Raw genomic sequence first — 17,617 nt, 5'->3', positions numbered from 1 at the left:
CACAGAGAGACAGGAAACACAGGGATAAATACACTGGGGAAAATAAGCAACACCTGGAGGGGGTGGAGACGATCACAAGGACAGGTGAAACAAATCAGGGTGACTCCGGAATGCTGGCCTTCTAGGCAGAGTTGCAAAGAAAAAGCCATTCAGACTGGCCAATAAAAAGAAAAGATTAAGATGGGCAAAAGAACAGACACTGAACAGAGGAACTCTGCCTAGAAGGCCAGCATCCCGGAGTCGCCTCTTCACTGTTGACGTTGAGTCAGTTTGTCAATTTCTAACCCTGGTCAGCTGTAAGTGCTGTTATTGTGAAGTGGAAACGTCTAGGAGCAACAACGGCTCAGCTGCGAAGTGGTAGGCCATACAAGCTCACAGAACGGAACCACCGAGTGCTGAAGCATGTACCGCGTAAAATCTTCTGTCCCCTGTTGCAACACTCACTACCGAGTTCCAAACCGCCTTTGGTAGCAACGTCAGCACAAGAACTGTTCGTCGGGAGCTTAATGAAATGGGTTTCCATGGCCGAGCAGCTGCACACAAGCCTAAAATCACCATGCACGATGCCAAGCGTCGGCTGGAGTGGTGTAAAGCTTGCCGCTGTTGGACTCTGGTTCAGTGGAAATGTATTCTCTGGAGTGATGAATGACCCTTCACCGTCTAGCAGTCTGACGGACTAAACTGGGCTTGGTGGATGCCAGAAGAGCGATACCATAGTGCCAACTGTAAAGTTTGGTGGAGGAGGAATAACGGTCTGGGGCTGTTTTTCATGGTTCGGGCTAGGCCCCCTAGTTCCAGTATAGGGAAATCTTAACGCTACAGAAGACAATGACATTCTAGACAATTCTGTTCTTCCAACTTTATGGCAACAGTTTGGGGAAAGCCCTTTTCTATTTCTGCATGACAATGCCCCCGTGCACAAAGCGAGGTTCATACAGAAATGGTTTGTCGATCGGTGTGGGAGAACTTGACTGGCCTGCACAGAGCCCTGACCCCGACCCCCAACCCCATCGAACACCTTCGGGATGAATTGGAACGTCGACTGCGAGCCAGGCCTTATCGCCCAACATCAGTGCCCGACCTCACTAATGCACGAGTGAGATGTTCGACAAGCAAGTGTCCACACACTTTTGGTCATGTATTGTACCTTGGTTAAATGTACTGACTGGATAAGAGTGTCTGTTAAATGACCAAAATGTAAATCTCATTCGTGGATTTTGTCCCCCCTCAGCTGGTGAAAGTGGGCATCGTTGAGCACAACCTCTCGACCTCAAGTAAGACATCCTACTCTTTATTTTCCTTTGACCCTATGTTTGCTTTGTATTGTCTGATAATCCATTGTTTCGAATGTGATGGGAGGAAGAAGGGAAGACTGAGAGAGAGAGAAGGGGCCCAGCAGGCAAAATACTGTATGCATGACGTCTTAATCATGTAATATTTTTCTTGTAAAATGGTTTTCTGGTTAAAAGACATCATTTAACTCTTTTACAACCACTGTTGCGCCTTTTTCATGACGAGATCAAGACGTCATATTCATGAGACAGACGTCATATTGGTTGTTAACTGGTTAGATAACCCGAATAAACCAGATAAAGATGCATTTCTCTGGTTGCTTAAAGACGTTAACACAATCTCCTCCTCCCTAATCCCCAGTGGACTCTGATGATGCTGTGATGGGGAGCATCAATATGCTGGCCTCCCCTCCCCCCCAGCCGGGACCACCCTACATGAAGGACCTGACCTGCACCCCGCCCCCCTCCCCCTCCGTCTCAGCCACCCTCGCCGGAGCCGGGTACGTACTGTACCCTAGCTGTCTTGTTAATTAATGTCTCTTTCCTTCCCTCGTAACCATCATTTGATTATTTGATAAGGTTCAACCTTATAACTGTACAATGGCTACAACCCCGACAGAGGCCCATTGGCCACAGTATAAAACAATTTCAGAAGGTACAGACCACACCTTCCACATTAATTAGTTTCTTATTATATTTTGGGTTCTGATGGGGTAGGGCAGTTGAACTATGCTCATGAGGCATTTGTAAACTATATGTTATTAATTTAAAAGGCCAAAGATGGACCAATCTGGAGTGAGTGACAAAGGATAGCCATCCTTCAACACCCCACCCCACTTTCCTTCCACTCCCAGATTAATGGCCTTTCTCCATCCAGATGTTCCTTGGAGACCAGATGTTAGGGGGGAAGGGGGAACGACCACTTGTCTTCTGTGTTCCAGTCTTTTACTGGAGCTCTACTGTACCCTTTCTCTTCTTCCTTTTTATGACTTGACCTGAAAGTTGTACATAATAAACTAAACTGGTTACAACCCCACGCAAGTTCAGATGGTACTATACCTTGCAGTTTGGGCCTTTTTGTTCCCTTTCATGCCTACAAAATGTTCATATGATGTTCTTGTGACGTTTCTCTCCCATATCCCTCCGCCGTGCAGCTCTCCGGTGACGGGCGGGGAGGTGATGGGGCTCCAGGTGGACTACTGGGCATGTCACGGCGTCGACAAGAAGAAGGAGGGCGAGAAGCGAGACGTGGGCATCAAGAATACCCTGAAGAGCAACTTCCGCTCGCTGCAGGTGTCCCGCATCCCCAACGGGGGCGAGCTGACCCCTCCTCCCGGCATGGCCATGACCGTTGTCATGAAGGAGAAGAACAAGAAAGGTGGGTGTTGCTTTACTGAAAGCCAAAGGGTTGAATGCGTTATTACCCGTTATAAGCACTAATGCGACCTTACAACTCATAGCATGTTATGTTTTTCTTTATGAAAATGTGTACCTGATGAAGAAGACGTCTTTTTCTGGTTGTAATCTAGTTATCTGACCAAATACAGCAACAACCAGATTTTGTGTTTGTCGTCATGAAAAATACGTCTTTACCTTTTTACCTTTACATCTGTAAAATAAATATTTTATTTTGTACCGTGTATGGCAAATGATCTCTTTATTTTACTGATGTCATCTCTCTCTTCTTTCTCACACTTTGATGAGCAGTGATATTCCTGAGTAAAAAGCCCAAGGAGAAGGAGGTGGACTCCAAGAGCCAGGTGATCGAGGGCATCAGCAGGCTGATCTGCACTGCCAAACACCAGCACACCATGCTGAGAGGTACAGGCCTGACAATCACACTCTCACACACGTAAGCATACCCACATAGGGCTGTTGCGGTGACCGTCAGTGCTTGACTTGGGCAGGAGCTCACCAGAGCTGAGTACTGGCACATCACATTTTCTACTGCTTGAGCTCCTGTTCCTCGAATAGAACATTTGCTCAAAAGTATTGTGGAGCTCCTGCACCTAAATATAAGCAGTACCTGCACCCAAAATGAGTACTGTCACCTATTTCAGTCCAAATCAAGCACTGCTGACTGTATTACCACTACACCTGCAGTCATGAGTCTAGACCGCAGTCGAATTCCACGTGACCATTGAGTCATGATAATCTCCTCTGGACATGCATTAGTAGTACCCAACTCGCTAAAGACCATCAGGTCCTAATGGCCTGGTACTCAGCGCTCTATTGTCCCTCTAACCACTCTGACGTCAATGCAAATAGAATCGAAAAATCACATCAAACACTTATCAAAACAGTATCATGCTCTTAAAACTCACCTCACTGTGATTGATCAATTTGAAGAAAGAAGTTCAACAATAGGTTGAAACTGAGTGTAAAACATGGTCGCTGTGGATGTTGTTTCAAAGCCTAACATAACGAAATTGACAGCACTTTCTAAGGTGATGATTAATTCAAAACACCCATACGCATATTGGAGCGTTTGCATACGCATAGGCCTATATATGAGTCCAAGCCTGAAAAAAACTGATTCAAATCATGATTGTGCCATTATATAATACATAGCCTACCGCATAGGCCTATTACGTACGGCATAAAAACAAGATAGATTTAAGATGTAGAAACAGTAATTGGTCTACTCTAGCCTATACTCCAAAATTAAACAACTTCTAGTAATCGCCTTTGAATGTGGACTGTATTATTAAGCATACTGGATGGACTGGTTACCTTATTCTACACTCCAAACGTTTCATCCTTGAGTCTGGGAGAGAACATATAGGCCTAGGCGATGCTGTTGATTCATTGGTTGTGTAGGGTGGCTTACATAGTTGGCCTACCAATTATAGTGAATTTTTATTTGAATTTGATTAGCCTGGTAATTTTTTTTTATTTTCACAATTAATAGGCTGACATTTCCTTTAGCTACAGAATCTCACCACCATGCTTTTCCATCTCCTTCTCTCTCTCCTTCATTCCTTTCTCCAGTGTGCAGAGAGGGGCTGTTAACAATTTAAATGAAATATGTTTAGTTGTGAAAACGTTACTATGGTTTCCACCAAAAAGAGGAGGATCCCAGCTGCTACTATATTTATTTCTCAGCTGCTCATATTAAGCACATGCTCCACTATAAAACCGGAATAGCCTACCCGGCATGATTGAAAAACGAACCGTGGAAAGCGGCCTCCATTTACTATTTGAGTGCACTTGATGAGAGAGCAGCGTGTGCAGCCTGAGTCAAGGAACAGAGGGCAAGCTTTTTTTGCGACTTTCTTAAATCATCAATAGCCTATAGTCGCATCATGCAGCCCATATATGTTTTGATTTCTAAGACATTCGAAGGTTTGTATCATCACAACTGAAGTTATCAAATAACTCTAAATCTAGCGTATAGGGCCTGTTTCAAATGATCACTTTTACGCTCAACAAAGCCACTTCATATGTGCACTCGCACCGGAATAGGAAAAACATCCTTCCTATTTTATTCAGCTAAATTCAAATGATATTCTTCTTAATATAAAATCATAATGTAAAATAATGTCACGGGACTTATAAGCATATCTTGTCTGCTAAATGAACCAGAACACATATATTATCTTCTTCTGAAACACATTTTCTTCGTATAATAATGTTTCCTTAAACCTGCCGAAAAGAAATAATGGGTTTATTGTGATGGTGTATATTAAATGGATTTTGATGGTGTCTATTAAATGTAGATGTTCCAAAGGCGCACATCAGCAGCTTGTATGCGTGGAGGCTGAACGTGTTCATGTTAATTAACGGTAAATTACCGCGAGACCAACAGTAATTCGACAATAAACGGCTGACCGCCACCAACACTAACCCTCCCCACACATCCCACTCTGCATCCCTTCAACGTAAGCATGCACCCATATGTTCAGTAATACATGTGTTCTGTTTATACACATACTGTAGAGTATGTGCTGAAGACATGCGGTGTGCATGGTTAATGTGAATTCCCTGAATAGCCTCAATTCAATCTTTGAGTCTTTAAGATGTGCAATATTGCCACCAAGTGGTTGAAAATGAACACTTTTGCATCTTTCTCCTCTCTCTCTAGTGTCCATTGACGGTGTGGAGTGGAATGACGTCAAGTTTTTCCAGCTGGCCGCCCAGTGGCCCACTCACGTCAAGCACTTCCCTGTTGGCATCTTCGGCTACACCAAGCCTGCCATGTGACATATCACTGCCACCTAAACCCAATTATGGGTAGCTGCAGCCCAATATGGTGACCGGAGTATGGACAAGTGGGTGTGTCGAAAGGAGTGGGTGTATGGAAAGATAATCAGCTAATTGGGCAGATTTGTTGCCACTCAAGACCGTTTTGCATGGCTGATACGAGTCAATAAGCCACCGACCAGGTGCCTGCTGACCGGAGGTGCTTCCCACTGGGCAGCTGTGTCGAGTTGTCGTCAGCGGTAGCTAACATGGCAATTTTTTTTTCTCTCCTATGATTTTGTTTCCAATAGGATAGAAGCCTACACAAGAAATGAACTAATATTGATAACCATTGAGATTTCACATTGATACATACATACAGTCTACTCAATGGGCAGGACATGAAGGGCAACAACACCTGGACACAGTGTCCTTGCTCCCGCTTGCCAAGCACCACTGTCCCGGCGTGAGAAGTAGCTATTTAGTAGGCAATATCAGGGTGACAGTCACAGTGAGCATACGCATACAAGCAATAGTACACCCATCATCAGTACTTTGAATAAAAAATGGTCAGTTTTACAATTAAAACTAACAGCGAAATACGAATCAAACTCAAGTCCAAACTCTCTCAGTACGATAGTTGTGTTGTAAGAACCGGACCAAAAACAAACTTCACGATCAAAACCGTCTAACCCACTGGTTCTCAATCCTGGTCCTGGGGACCCAAAGCTGATTCAAATGATCAACTCATGAGGCTTTGATGATTTCAATCAGGTTTGTAGTGCTAGAGCAAAAATACAAATGTGCACCCCTTTGGTTCCCCAGGACCAGGATTGAGAACCACTGGTCTAACCTATAGCAGAGCGCTTTCGACACACCCACTCCTTCCCACACGCCCACTACTTTCCTTTCGACACACCCACTCGCCCATACTCCGGTCGACATATTGTGCTGAAGCTACCCACTTCTCTCTAAGCCCTGACCCCAGAACAGCCCTTATCATCTCCCATAGAGAGAGACAAGCTGGATTCCATTCTGAAAAATCACTCCCCTCCTTTCTGTTCTTTGATATTTGTATTTACTAGATATTGAGGCTATAAATATGGTAATAGCTCCATCAAGTGAAGATTATAGGTCCTTATATGCTGGTTCCCAATGTTTCAAAATTAAATTATTAGAAATACATTTCGAAGTCTAAGATTGAAATGAATCCAACTCTTTCAGCTCTCCATGGGCTCTCCAAGTTACCGAAGGTAGTGGGGAAAGCTGGGAGTAATCCACCAGATTGGAACCCAGCCAAGGCTGCTCTGACAAAGCAAAAAAACGTAAACAAACCCCCTAGTCCTTTTCCTGTGGAAACTGTCCAATTACAAACCTGTGTACCCAGTATAAAATGGATGTTGTTGTCAACGTCAAATGTTACTGTTTTATACACCAGCAAAAAAAAGGAAAAAAATGTATGCTGCCTTTTAAGTATAATAGTGTATATTGTGGTTAGACACTTATAATGGCCACCTGTAATGGCAGCTTTGTTGGCACTTTGTTTTGTTACTATATTATTATTTCTGTGAAATCCTATATTGGTAAATGTCCTGTATATAATGCAAGAGGATTAAAGGGGTGCGTTGGAGTGTGTTCGCAGTGTGTGCCAGGAGGCAGTGTGTGTTACTGATTTTTAAGGGAAAGGGTGGGATGCTAAGAGAGGAATTGCTGTGAAATTGGCAGAGGAACCCCTCTTGCTATGGAGAATTGTATTTCGTTCTCTTTTTTTTATTGAGAAAAGTGACTTAAGTTTTTGATACACTACTTTCAAGCTAGTATACTTGCCTTTTTGATTTAGAAGCACATTTTACGGAAACAGAATAGGGACAATCAGTAACCAAGAAACTTGGCACTGTATAACGAGAGACGTTCATCAGAGAGTGGGATGTAATGTATCCTTAGACGAGTTCAATGCAGTGACTTCACTTATGAATTTGTGAAGAGGGCCGTAGGTGCATGCAAGAATTTCTGGACACAAACGTGAATAGGAAAGAGAAGAGTGAGAGAGGGGGAGGACAAGGAAAGAAGGAAACAAATGTCTTGTTCCCAGTGCCCTGCTCTAACACACCTGATTAGCCTACTGTCTCTTTAAAGGGCTCAGCAGTGCAGTTTTCAGTAATACCCTTCTCACACTACTACTGAGTTGATCCAAGCTGTACTGCACTGGCCTGGTTAAGCATCCATTATAGTTGCTGGAACTGTGTTCAAAATGACCAGGTGAAAAGAAAATACAGTTAAACGTAGTACAGTTTGGTTTGGTACAGTAGTGTGAAAAGGGTATAAGAATTCCCCAGTGCGTTGCTCGGTTCTTAAACGATTTACCGGTGACTTTGAAGTGGTGTTCTTTTTTCTAACTTCATCCATTCTGAAAGACAGCAATCCCTTTACGAAACTAGCGTGCCGTATTCAACAATGAACAAATTGCTGTCAACTGTTCTCTGTTTTTATACTCTCTTTAAAGATAGACCCACTCATAACGTTGAGTGAAGAAGGGCCACAGGCTTCATTGGTTTTTAGGGAATTGCCAGGATTGACTCTGGGTGCATTGTGAGGGACCATTTTAATGGCAGCAATGTTTCTGTATTGTGTGTTGATGTTTTTTCATGAGGTGTGTTTTCTCATAGACCTATGAGGGAAATAGCGTCCTGTGCCTCTTCAGTCGTGGCTATGCAGGACACTGGAAGGAACTTGGAAGTCAAAACATCAGATTCCTCCCTTAGTTATTTCGCCTCTGTCTTTTGACCTTGTATGTTTGTGTTGTCTAATGTGACTTGACACGAAAATGCATTTCATTTGGATGAAAGTGTGTTTTGGAGATTTTAAGTGTTTGTGTGTGCATGCGCTGATAAGGGATACTGTGTAACCCCATTTGTCAATTTCAACCCTTTGAAAACTATGGCTTCACTTGCGATTAGATACTACATCTATAGTATTACATTTTACGTATTTTTTGTTAATCTTCACTGTGGTAGCTGATTTATAAACAGTGTATGTTACAGTATATTTTATCCTTCATGCATTGCTGACCGTCAAGGTGTCTCATGTTTTTGCCTCGGAAAGAGGGAAGGTCTTCGGTCAATCCCACTCATTTGACTGTACAATGTTACTTTTGTATATATAGTGTATATTTGTATGTGGACACCCCTTCAAATTAGTGGATTCGGCTATTTCAGCCACACCCATTGCTGACAGGTGTATAAAATAAGAGCATAGCCGAGCAATTTCCATAGTCAAACATTGGCAGTAGAATGGCCGTACTGAAGAACTCAGTGACTTTCAACTTGGCACTGTCATAGGATGCCACCTTTCCAACAAGTCATTTTGTCAAATTTCTGCCCTGCTAGAGCTGCCCTGGTCAACTGCATATTCATGCCCATGATTTTGGAATGAGATGCTTGACGATCAGGTATCCACATACTTTTGGTCATGTAGTGTATGTATATACATAACTGATACATAAATATGTTCCACTACTTCATAATACATATTTATATTATAGCACTACTTTTGGGAAGTCGAGCGACACCAAGTAATACCTAGAAAAACTGGACAGTCTAATAACTCCAACATTGAGCTTTTTTGCACAAACATTATTTTAAATGATGTGACGGACAGTATTCTTTCTTTTTTTAAATGAACCACTAAAAGAATACATGGTAAAATCTCTTGTTTTTATGATGTCATGTTTCATATCAGTTTTTGTTTATTGAAGTTTTTTATTAAGTTTTTGTATGGCCATTTTTATTATTCTAACCCTTTTTAAGAAAAGAGTTGAGCTCTTTTGTAAAGAAATTTTGTTTGGAAATTGGATTTTGAAGTGTTGTAAGTGAAAAACAGGCTATTAAAGGAGAGTTGAGAGAATTTGTGCTGTTTTATTACTGTTTAAACTGGGAAAGATACTCATTTTGTCATAATACCATGTACCTATTAACCATACTGAGACCTGTCTTTGCATACAGAACACACACACACAGAATATGAGCTCATATCTGAGGCTGAAGAGTGTTACATGGTCAAATCAAAGTTTATTTGTCACGTGCGCCGAATACAACAGGTGTAGACCTTACAGTGAAATGCTTACTTACAGGCTCTAACCAATAGTGTGAAAAAAAGGTATGTGTGTGTAGGTAAGTAAAGAAATAAAACAACAGTAAAAAGACATTTGAAAATAACAGCAAGGCTACATACAGACACCGGTTAGTCAGGCTGATTGAGGTAGTATGTACATGTAGATATGGTTAAAGTGACTATGCATATATGATGAACAGAGAGTAGCAGTAGCGTAAAAAGAGGGGTTGGCGGGTGGTGATAGCCCGGTTAGACAATGTGCGGGAGCACTGGTTGGTCGGGCCAATTGAGGTAGTATGTACATGAATGTATAATTAAAGTGACTTTGCATATAAGATAAACAGAGAGTAGCAGCAGCGTAAAAGAGGGGTTGGGGGGGCACACAGTGCAAATAGTCCGGGTAACCATTTGGTTACCTGTTCAGGAGTCTTATGGCTTGGGGGTAAAAACTGGTGAGAAGCCTTTTTGTCCTAGACTTGGCACTCCGGTACCGCTTGCCATGCGGTAGTAGAAAGAACAGTCTGTGGCTGGGGGTCTTTGACAATTTTTAGGGCCTTCCTCTGACACTGCCTGGTATAGAGATCCTGGATGTCAGGCAGCTTTGCCCCAGTGATGTACTGGGCCGTACGCACTACCCTCTGAAGTGCCTTGCGGTCGGAGGCCGAGCAATTGCCGTACCAGGCAGTGATGCAACCTGTCAGGATGCTCTCGATGTTGCAGCTGTAGAACCTTTTGAGGATCTCAGGACCCATGCCAAATCTTTTTAGTTTCCTGAGGGGGAATAGGCTTTGTCGTGCCCTCTTCACGACTGTCTTGGTGTGTTTGGAATGGTGTTGTATTTCCCTTACCAACAGCAGATGGCAGTGTCATTGTACACATCTGAATCATGATATGAATCTTTCAATTTAATGTTAATAATGTCAGATATTCCACACACCAGAGTTACATTTCATTTTTAGCTTTCATATTAATTAAATCCAATCCAACTTTGGTTGTCAAATAGGAAGCCTGCACCCTACCTCTCTGCCATCTGTGCTGCTCAGAGGCATGGTCATCTCATAAGCACAATCAACAATAGCTAACTTGGGCAAACGTCCAGCCCCACCATCCGTGTCGGATACATATTCCAAAGAAGGCGAAGGCCGGGATTCAATTTGATCACGCATTGCAGAGCGCTGTCAACAATTTGGCTCTTAAAGGCATCTATATGAACCCAGGTCTGCTGACGGTCTGCTGACGATAGTCCTCTATATATATATATATATATATATATATATATATATAGTCTCCAAGATGAACACAAATGGTTTCTAGCAAATCATTTAGTTTTAAATCAAACAAAGTCCCATATCATGCTGGTACACTACAAAGAATAAACTCCACAGCTGGCAATTTTTTTCATTCATGCAACTGATGGAACAATCCTGAAGTGTTGATTTAAAAAAATATATTTGTTTGATTATTATTTTGGAAAGCATATTGATTTCCTAAGAAAAACAATTAACTATAAGCTTGGGTTAAAATACAGATCTAAGAACTGTTTTACTGTATCCATTAGAAAGACATTAACCCACCTGCTGCTTCCTGTCTTGTTTAACCAATGGCTTAATCAAAATTATTCTGTGAGTTGAGGGCAAAAGGACAAGAATTTAAGCTAATGTGTGTTTACTTAACAAACTGCTCGAAGTGAGCTGAATTTGAACAAGCTTGTTGAGTTTGCTAAAAACCACTCAAAACCACATTCGTCATTATCATATTTGACAGCATGTATTGCAAGTAAATTTTCAGAATTGTTTATTTCATTACCTGTGTTTTTGCATATACACTACCGTTCAAAAGTTTGGGGTCACTTAGAAATGTCCTTGTTTTTGAAAGAAAAGTACATTGTTTGACCATTACAATAACATCAAATTGATCAAAAATACAGTGTAGACATTGTTAATGTTGTAAATGACTATTGTAGCTGGAAACGGCTGATTTTTAATGGAATATCTACATAGGCGTACAGAGGCCAATTATCAGCAACCATCACTCCTGTGTTCCAATGACATGTTGTGTTAGCTAATCAAAGTTTATCATTTTAAAAGGCTAATTGATCATTAGAAAACCCTTTTGAAATTATGTTAGCACAGCTGAAAACTGTTGTTCTGATTAAAGAAGCAATAAAACTGGCCTTCTTTAGACTAGTTGAGTATCTGGAGCATCAGCATTTGTAGATTTGATTACAGGCTCAAAATGGCCAGAAACAAATAACTTTCTTCTGAAACTTGTCAGTCTATTCTTGTTTGGAGAAATGAAGGTTGTTCCATGTGAGAAATTGCCAAGAAACTGGAGATCTCGTACAACGCTGTGTACTACTCCCTTCACAGAACAGCGCAAACTGTCTCTAACCAGAATAGAAAGAGGAGTGGGAGGCCCCGGTGCACAACTGAGCAATGATTTACTAGAAACTACTGATCTCTTCTTGAGGACCTCTGCTTGGTCCTTTTATTATTAGCTAGTCATGGCTAATGTTAGCTAAATATTTTAGTGGATGTTCAAAGAAAACCGAACCATGGATTACAGTTTCTCCCGTAGACTACTTTCAGGGTGAGGAACCATCGAACATTAAGTTGCGAAATACTGAACTTTTTTTTTTTTTTTTACCATATTTTTTGGTTAGGCCTATTTATTTTTTTACAACTAGGTTATTAATCAAATCAACATATTTTATGTATTTGCTATGTAGACCTGTGGAAGGCAAGTGTACATTCAAATGTATCAAATAAATGGGGGATTTATTTATCTATATGACCAATGATGTATCTTTGGAAATGATGCATTTGGATTTGTCATTCATAAGGTCAGTCAGTGTCATACACACACAGCCTCTGTGCAGCCACGCCCTAAAAAAATCCAATACATGACGACGTCATTCAAAACGTTCGCTGTGGATGCTGGGAGATCAATAACCAAGGAAGACATTTTGGATTTTAAACGAGCTCAGTTAGTGGTTGACGAAAATATGCTCAGTTGGCAACACCAGTTATCATTGCGGTCACCATGCTATTTGGTTAGAATGTATCGTCAAATGGGTTTGTTTGTCAGTTGTGCGCAATGAAATGGCGTCGTTCTTGTGAAAAATTCCACGCATTTATCCCAAACCATATCTCCGCGCTTATCTGCGAATTCTGTTGGGATAGGTTTCTTGCTGGCTCAGCTGTGTGTATGTACATCGAGAAGGCTCTTATAGTTCCTGGCTGTCCTACGAGGAATTCACCAATTTAGGTATGTAACCACATGCATATAGCATCATGTGTTTTTGTCTTGACTCACAGAATTCAACACTTTGCATAAGAAAGAACACGGGCAGTGTGATTGTTCTTGCCCTATTGACTACACAGCTACAGACTGAAATTAGCCTATAATAACAGTCCTTGTAAAGGCCTGTTTTATTTATACTGGGAAAAAAATACAAAAGCACCATTTTATAGTTTACAGTTCATATAAGGAAATAAGTCAATTGAAATCAATTCTTTAGGCCCTCACATGACTGGGCAGGGGTGCATCCCATTGATTGATGCACTAATGCCCCTGCTATCTTCATGCTATTGTCTAGATACACACGGCGAGTCGTGGTGTAACGTGACCACGCCCCCGAGTAGGATATAGCCGTAGGGTACTCCTTGTTCCTCCCATTTAATTAACTTCAGTTTGGCGGCTTCATTTGTCGTTTCAATGAAGGTTTTCAGCAGCCTCGTCATTATTAACATACTTGGCTTTCACAACATGATTTGCATGATACTTATTCTGCCACTAATTTGTTAACTGACATGCTTAGACTAACTAACATTAAAGCTGTTGCAGTATTCTTAAATCACTGTTTGTTTACCCATAGCTGGGGATACAATCCTACCAAATGGCCCACAGTTGTCTATGGTGATATCTACACCTACTTGTTGGAATCTCTGGTTTTGCATATACCGTGTCCTAGCTAACTAGCCACCATTGTCACCCCCGCCTCTTCTTCTTTGGTGTTTATTGGTGATTGGCATTCAACGTTACCGCCACCTATTGTACTGGAGCGTCCTCGCTTCGCGCCTGTGTACTGGAGTCCTAGCGTAAAAATGTACCAATAGAAGTATGAAGGGGGCTGCAATTTCACCCTTCTCATGGGACCAGGAGTTTTATTTTGGGAGCACTGTGTGACTATGAAAAATCTCCCAGATAATTATTGTACTGATAACGTTTTGCTGTACCGTTGTTTCCAAGTGCCCTAGAGAAACAAGGGAGTGCAGATTCGTTAGTCATGGTTTCACCATTACTGCAGCGAAAACGGCTTGCTTGTAGCCCGACTAGGTCTTACAGTATATCAACGGGACCGCGTTTTACATTAATAAACCATGTCGTGGGCTGTTCTAAAACTACTCGCTCGTCAACGTCGATAACCATTTGTTTACACTTCAGTCATGTTACCTCATTGGCTAATAACCTGGCAACTTTACCAGTATATCTTCACATTTTGGGGGCACAGAAAGGATAAGGGATAGCTTCTTCAGGAGATCAATGATCATCGCAATGAATGAATGACAGATCTCTTGCATGTCCTCATACAAATCTGCCGTTTTTTTTCAATGTAATGCATCTCAATAGGAAAGTAGTGCTTTTATACAATGTAGAAACCTAATATTCCACATGTCTTTAATTTCAATGACAGGTATTCTTATCAAGCGTTTTACAGATTTTCATATTAGTTTGTAGGGCACAACATGTACTTCAAAAGTAACTAGAATTTAGGTTGGGAGCACCAGTGCTACAAATGTTCATTTAGAGCCCTGCCCCCCTGCCGGTTTTTCCTAATAACAGGCATCAAACGATTTGAGCAGAGATGCTTGTCCAGTCCACTTTGCCTTTTATTTACTGGAGTGGAGAAGTTAAATCAAGGCCAGTGAAGAAATAGTGACCTTTGGACTGCAGACAGCTCATAACAGCAGTCAAATATGTCACTGGATCTGAAAGAGTGAGATAAAAGGAAGAAATTGGTCCCCTAGTTACAGTTTTACCAGACAGGTGCTCAAATGCACACACCCAGAAGATATACAGTACTATATGAAGTCTTTTGTTCCTCTGCAAATATTTTCATAGTAGTTTGCAGTGAAGATTCCTCTCAGCGTGCTCTGTTAAATAAAGGTGTGCTCTGGTGGTGAAACCTTGAAGCAGACTGACACAAACAGTAATAGGCCTATAATTGACCCCCGTGATGCTGTAAAATGTGCACTCTTGGACTATGGCTGACTTTTGAAATCATGTTGGGCCCTTGCCCCCTTCGTCAGACAAATGTACATACAAAGAGGCCTACGAAACATACAATATCTGAAACATTAATAGCTACTACACTTTGAGGAGAACATCTCCATTGACAATTAATCCTTCCATTTCCTATGTATTCCTATCATTACCCATTTCTCATAACAATTTTACCACTGCAGGGAATTGAAGCATGAATAAGGTTGTGTTTTTATCTCCAGTTGAATGGTTCGCAACACTCAGGGGAAATACTTTTAATTGTCTCTTGTCAACGTAAATACTTCAGACCACAAGGTGGCAGGAGTTTGTTTGTGTAACCGATGTGAAATGGCTAGTTAGTTAGCGGTGGTGCGCGCTAATAGCGTTTCAATCAGTGCCGTCACTCGCTCTGAGACTTGAAGTAGGGTTTCCCCTTGCGTTGCAAAGGCCGCGTATTTTGTGGCGCGATGGGTAACGATGCTTTGTGGGTGTCAGTTGTTGATGTGTGCAAGGGTCCCTGGTTTCGAGCCCAGGTTGGGGCGGAACCTACACTGTTACATTTGGTTTGTGCCTGCTGTAGATTGCTAATGTTAGCTAGCTAACTAGCAAGCTGCGCTAATGTTAGCTAGCTAGTAATGGTAGTAAGCCCTTCTTGATACTAGCCAGATGGCCATAACTAGCGTAGCTAGCAACATTTTATAATTAAATCACAATGGATTATTTTTGAATGAAGCAGCTGACTGTAAGCCTCCGAGATTCAGTGGATAAGCTAGCTATGCTGTGCTACTGGCAAATGGTGATACTAACCATTAAGCTAACATTAGCTAGCAAGTGCACTGGCAGTACGGGATAATGGATAGTGAATTTTATTATTTCCTCATCTTGCTAGATAGCTCGCTTAGTGAATAAATTTGTGTTGTGTACATTGTGCTGCCCTTACCACCCCATTAGTTTCATGTGAAGTGTGACTGCCTTTTTCAGTTGGCAAGCTAACATTAGCTAGCTAACGAGCTAGTGCATATCAAACCTAACAAAAAAATCCTTCAAGCACAAAATTCCTGAGCTAGATGTAAAGACTGTTGTTTTTCCTTTTTCTTGTCACTCCTGTCAGCTCCCCCACGTGGAGGTTCATGCTCTCTGATCGGCTCAGTCGGCCACTGCCGAGCATTGCGATTCTACAAACAGAAACGGCAGGTTCGACAGTACCAGGTCTAGCAAGAGAAGCAACGGCCTCCTTCTGTGCTAAGTACCTATTGTTCGTCAGATTTCTCGGTGTCTGACCTATTGGAGCAGGGGTGGGCAAGTCCAGTCCTCAAGGGCCTGATTGGTGTCCCAGTTTTGTCCCAGCTAACACACATGATTCCAATAATCACATTATCATGATCTTCAGTTTAGAATGCAATTTGATTAATCGGCTGTGTTTACTAGGGATGTAGAAAAAGTGTGACACCAATCAGGCCCTCGAGGACTGGAGTTGCCCACCCCTGTATTAGAGGAAGGAGAAAATGAACGAATCGGAGAGAAATGCTGTAAAATCATAAAACCTCTTCCATTTACTGAAATTGCCTATATGTATCAGAAAAGGTACTAGTCTTGCACAAATAGGGAATCATGTTCTTCAGGACTGAATTTAGGCATGTTGAATCAATACATGTTCAGGGCCATATTGATTTGGAGTTCTTATGCCTATTTCCTCATGTAGCTAGTAGAGGTCGACCGATTATGATTTTTCAACGCTGATACCGATTATTGGGGGTTCAAAAAAGCCGATACCGATTAATCGGCCAATTCTTTATTTATATATATATGTGTGTGTGTGTGTGTGTTGTAATAATAATGACAATTACAACAATACTGAATGAACACTTATTTTAACTTGATATAATACATCAATAAAATCAATTTAGCCTCAAATAAATAATGAAACATGTTCAATTTGGTTTAAATAATGCAAAAACAAAGTGTTGGAGAAGAAAGTAAAAGTGCAATATGTGCCATGTAAAAAAGCTAACGTTTAAGTTCTTTGCTCAGAACATGAGAACATATGAAAGCTGGTGGTTCCTTTTTAACTTGAGTCTTCAATATTCCCAGGTAAGATGTATTAGGTTGTAGTTATTATAGGAATTATAGGACTATTTCTCTCTATGATTTGTATTTCATATACCTTTTGACTATTGGATGTTCTTATAGGCACTTTAGTATTGCCAGTGTAACAGTATAGCTTCCTTCCCTCTCCTCGCTCCTACCTGGGCTTGAACCAGGAACACATCGACAAAAGCCACCCTCGAAGCAGCGTTACCCATGTAGAGCAAGGGGAAACAACTACTCCAAGTCTCGGAGCGAGTGACGTTTGAAACGCTATTAGCGCGCACCCGGCTAACTAGCTAGCCATTTCACATCGGTTACACCAGCCTAATCTTGGGAGTTGACAGGCTTGAAGTCATAAACAGCGCAATGCATTACGAAGGGCTTCTGGCAAAATGCACGAAAGTGCTATTTTGAATGAATGCTTACGAGCGTGCTGCTGCCTACCATCGCTCAGACTGCTCTATCAAATCATAGACTTAATTATAACGTAACACACAGAAACACGAGCCTTAGGTCATTAATATGGTCGAATCCGGAAACTATCATCTCGAAAACAAAACGTTATTCCTGTTACACTGCACAACCTTCAATGTTATGTCATAATTACGTAAAATTCTGGCAAATTAGTTTGCAACGAGCCAGGCGGCCCAAACTGTTGCATATACCCTGACTGCGTGCAA

General features: G+C 41.6%; 2 protein-coding genes across 6 annotated transcripts in view; both read left to right on the top strand.

Annotated features, from left to right (window-relative positions):
• The window catches only part of LOC106585260 (phosphofurin acidic cluster sorting protein 2), a 96,240-nt gene extending 86,863 nt beyond the window's left edge, over positions 1-9,377 (top strand). For all 4 annotated transcript variants that reach the window (XM_014171299.2, XM_014171290.2, XM_014171317.2 and 1 more), the window contains 5 exons: positions 1,232-1,274; positions 1,654-1,792; positions 2,447-2,670; positions 3,000-3,113; positions 5,377-9,377. In XM_014171299.2, the coding sequence (XP_014026774.1) occupies positions 1,232-1,274; positions 1,654-1,792; positions 2,447-2,670; positions 3,000-3,113; positions 5,377-5,495 (639 nt within the window). In that variant the 3' untranslated portion in view covers positions 5,496-9,377. The remainder of the gene's footprint in view (positions 1-1,231; positions 1,275-1,653; positions 1,793-2,446; positions 2,671-2,999; positions 3,114-5,376) is intronic.
• Positions 9,378-12,529: 3,152 nt separating this feature from the next.
• Positions 12,530-17,617, top strand: part of LOC106585252 (kinesin light chain 1) — a 37,241-nt gene continuing 32,153 nt past the window's right edge. For both annotated transcript variants that reach the window (XM_014171264.2, XM_014171274.2), the window contains exon 1: positions 12,530-12,851. The gene's annotated coding sequence lies outside the window, so the exon portion shown is untranslated. The remainder of the gene's footprint in view (positions 12,852-17,617) is intronic.

Source organism: Salmo salar, chromosome ssa02 (assembly GCF_905237065.1).
Source record: "Salmo salar chromosome ssa02, Ssal_v3.1, whole genome shotgun sequence".
Lineage (NCBI taxonomy): Eukaryota > Metazoa > Chordata > Actinopteri > Salmoniformes > Salmonidae > Salmo > Salmo salar.
Note: the sequence above shows the minus strand (reverse complement) of the source record. Positions and strands in the feature narration are given on the sequence as shown.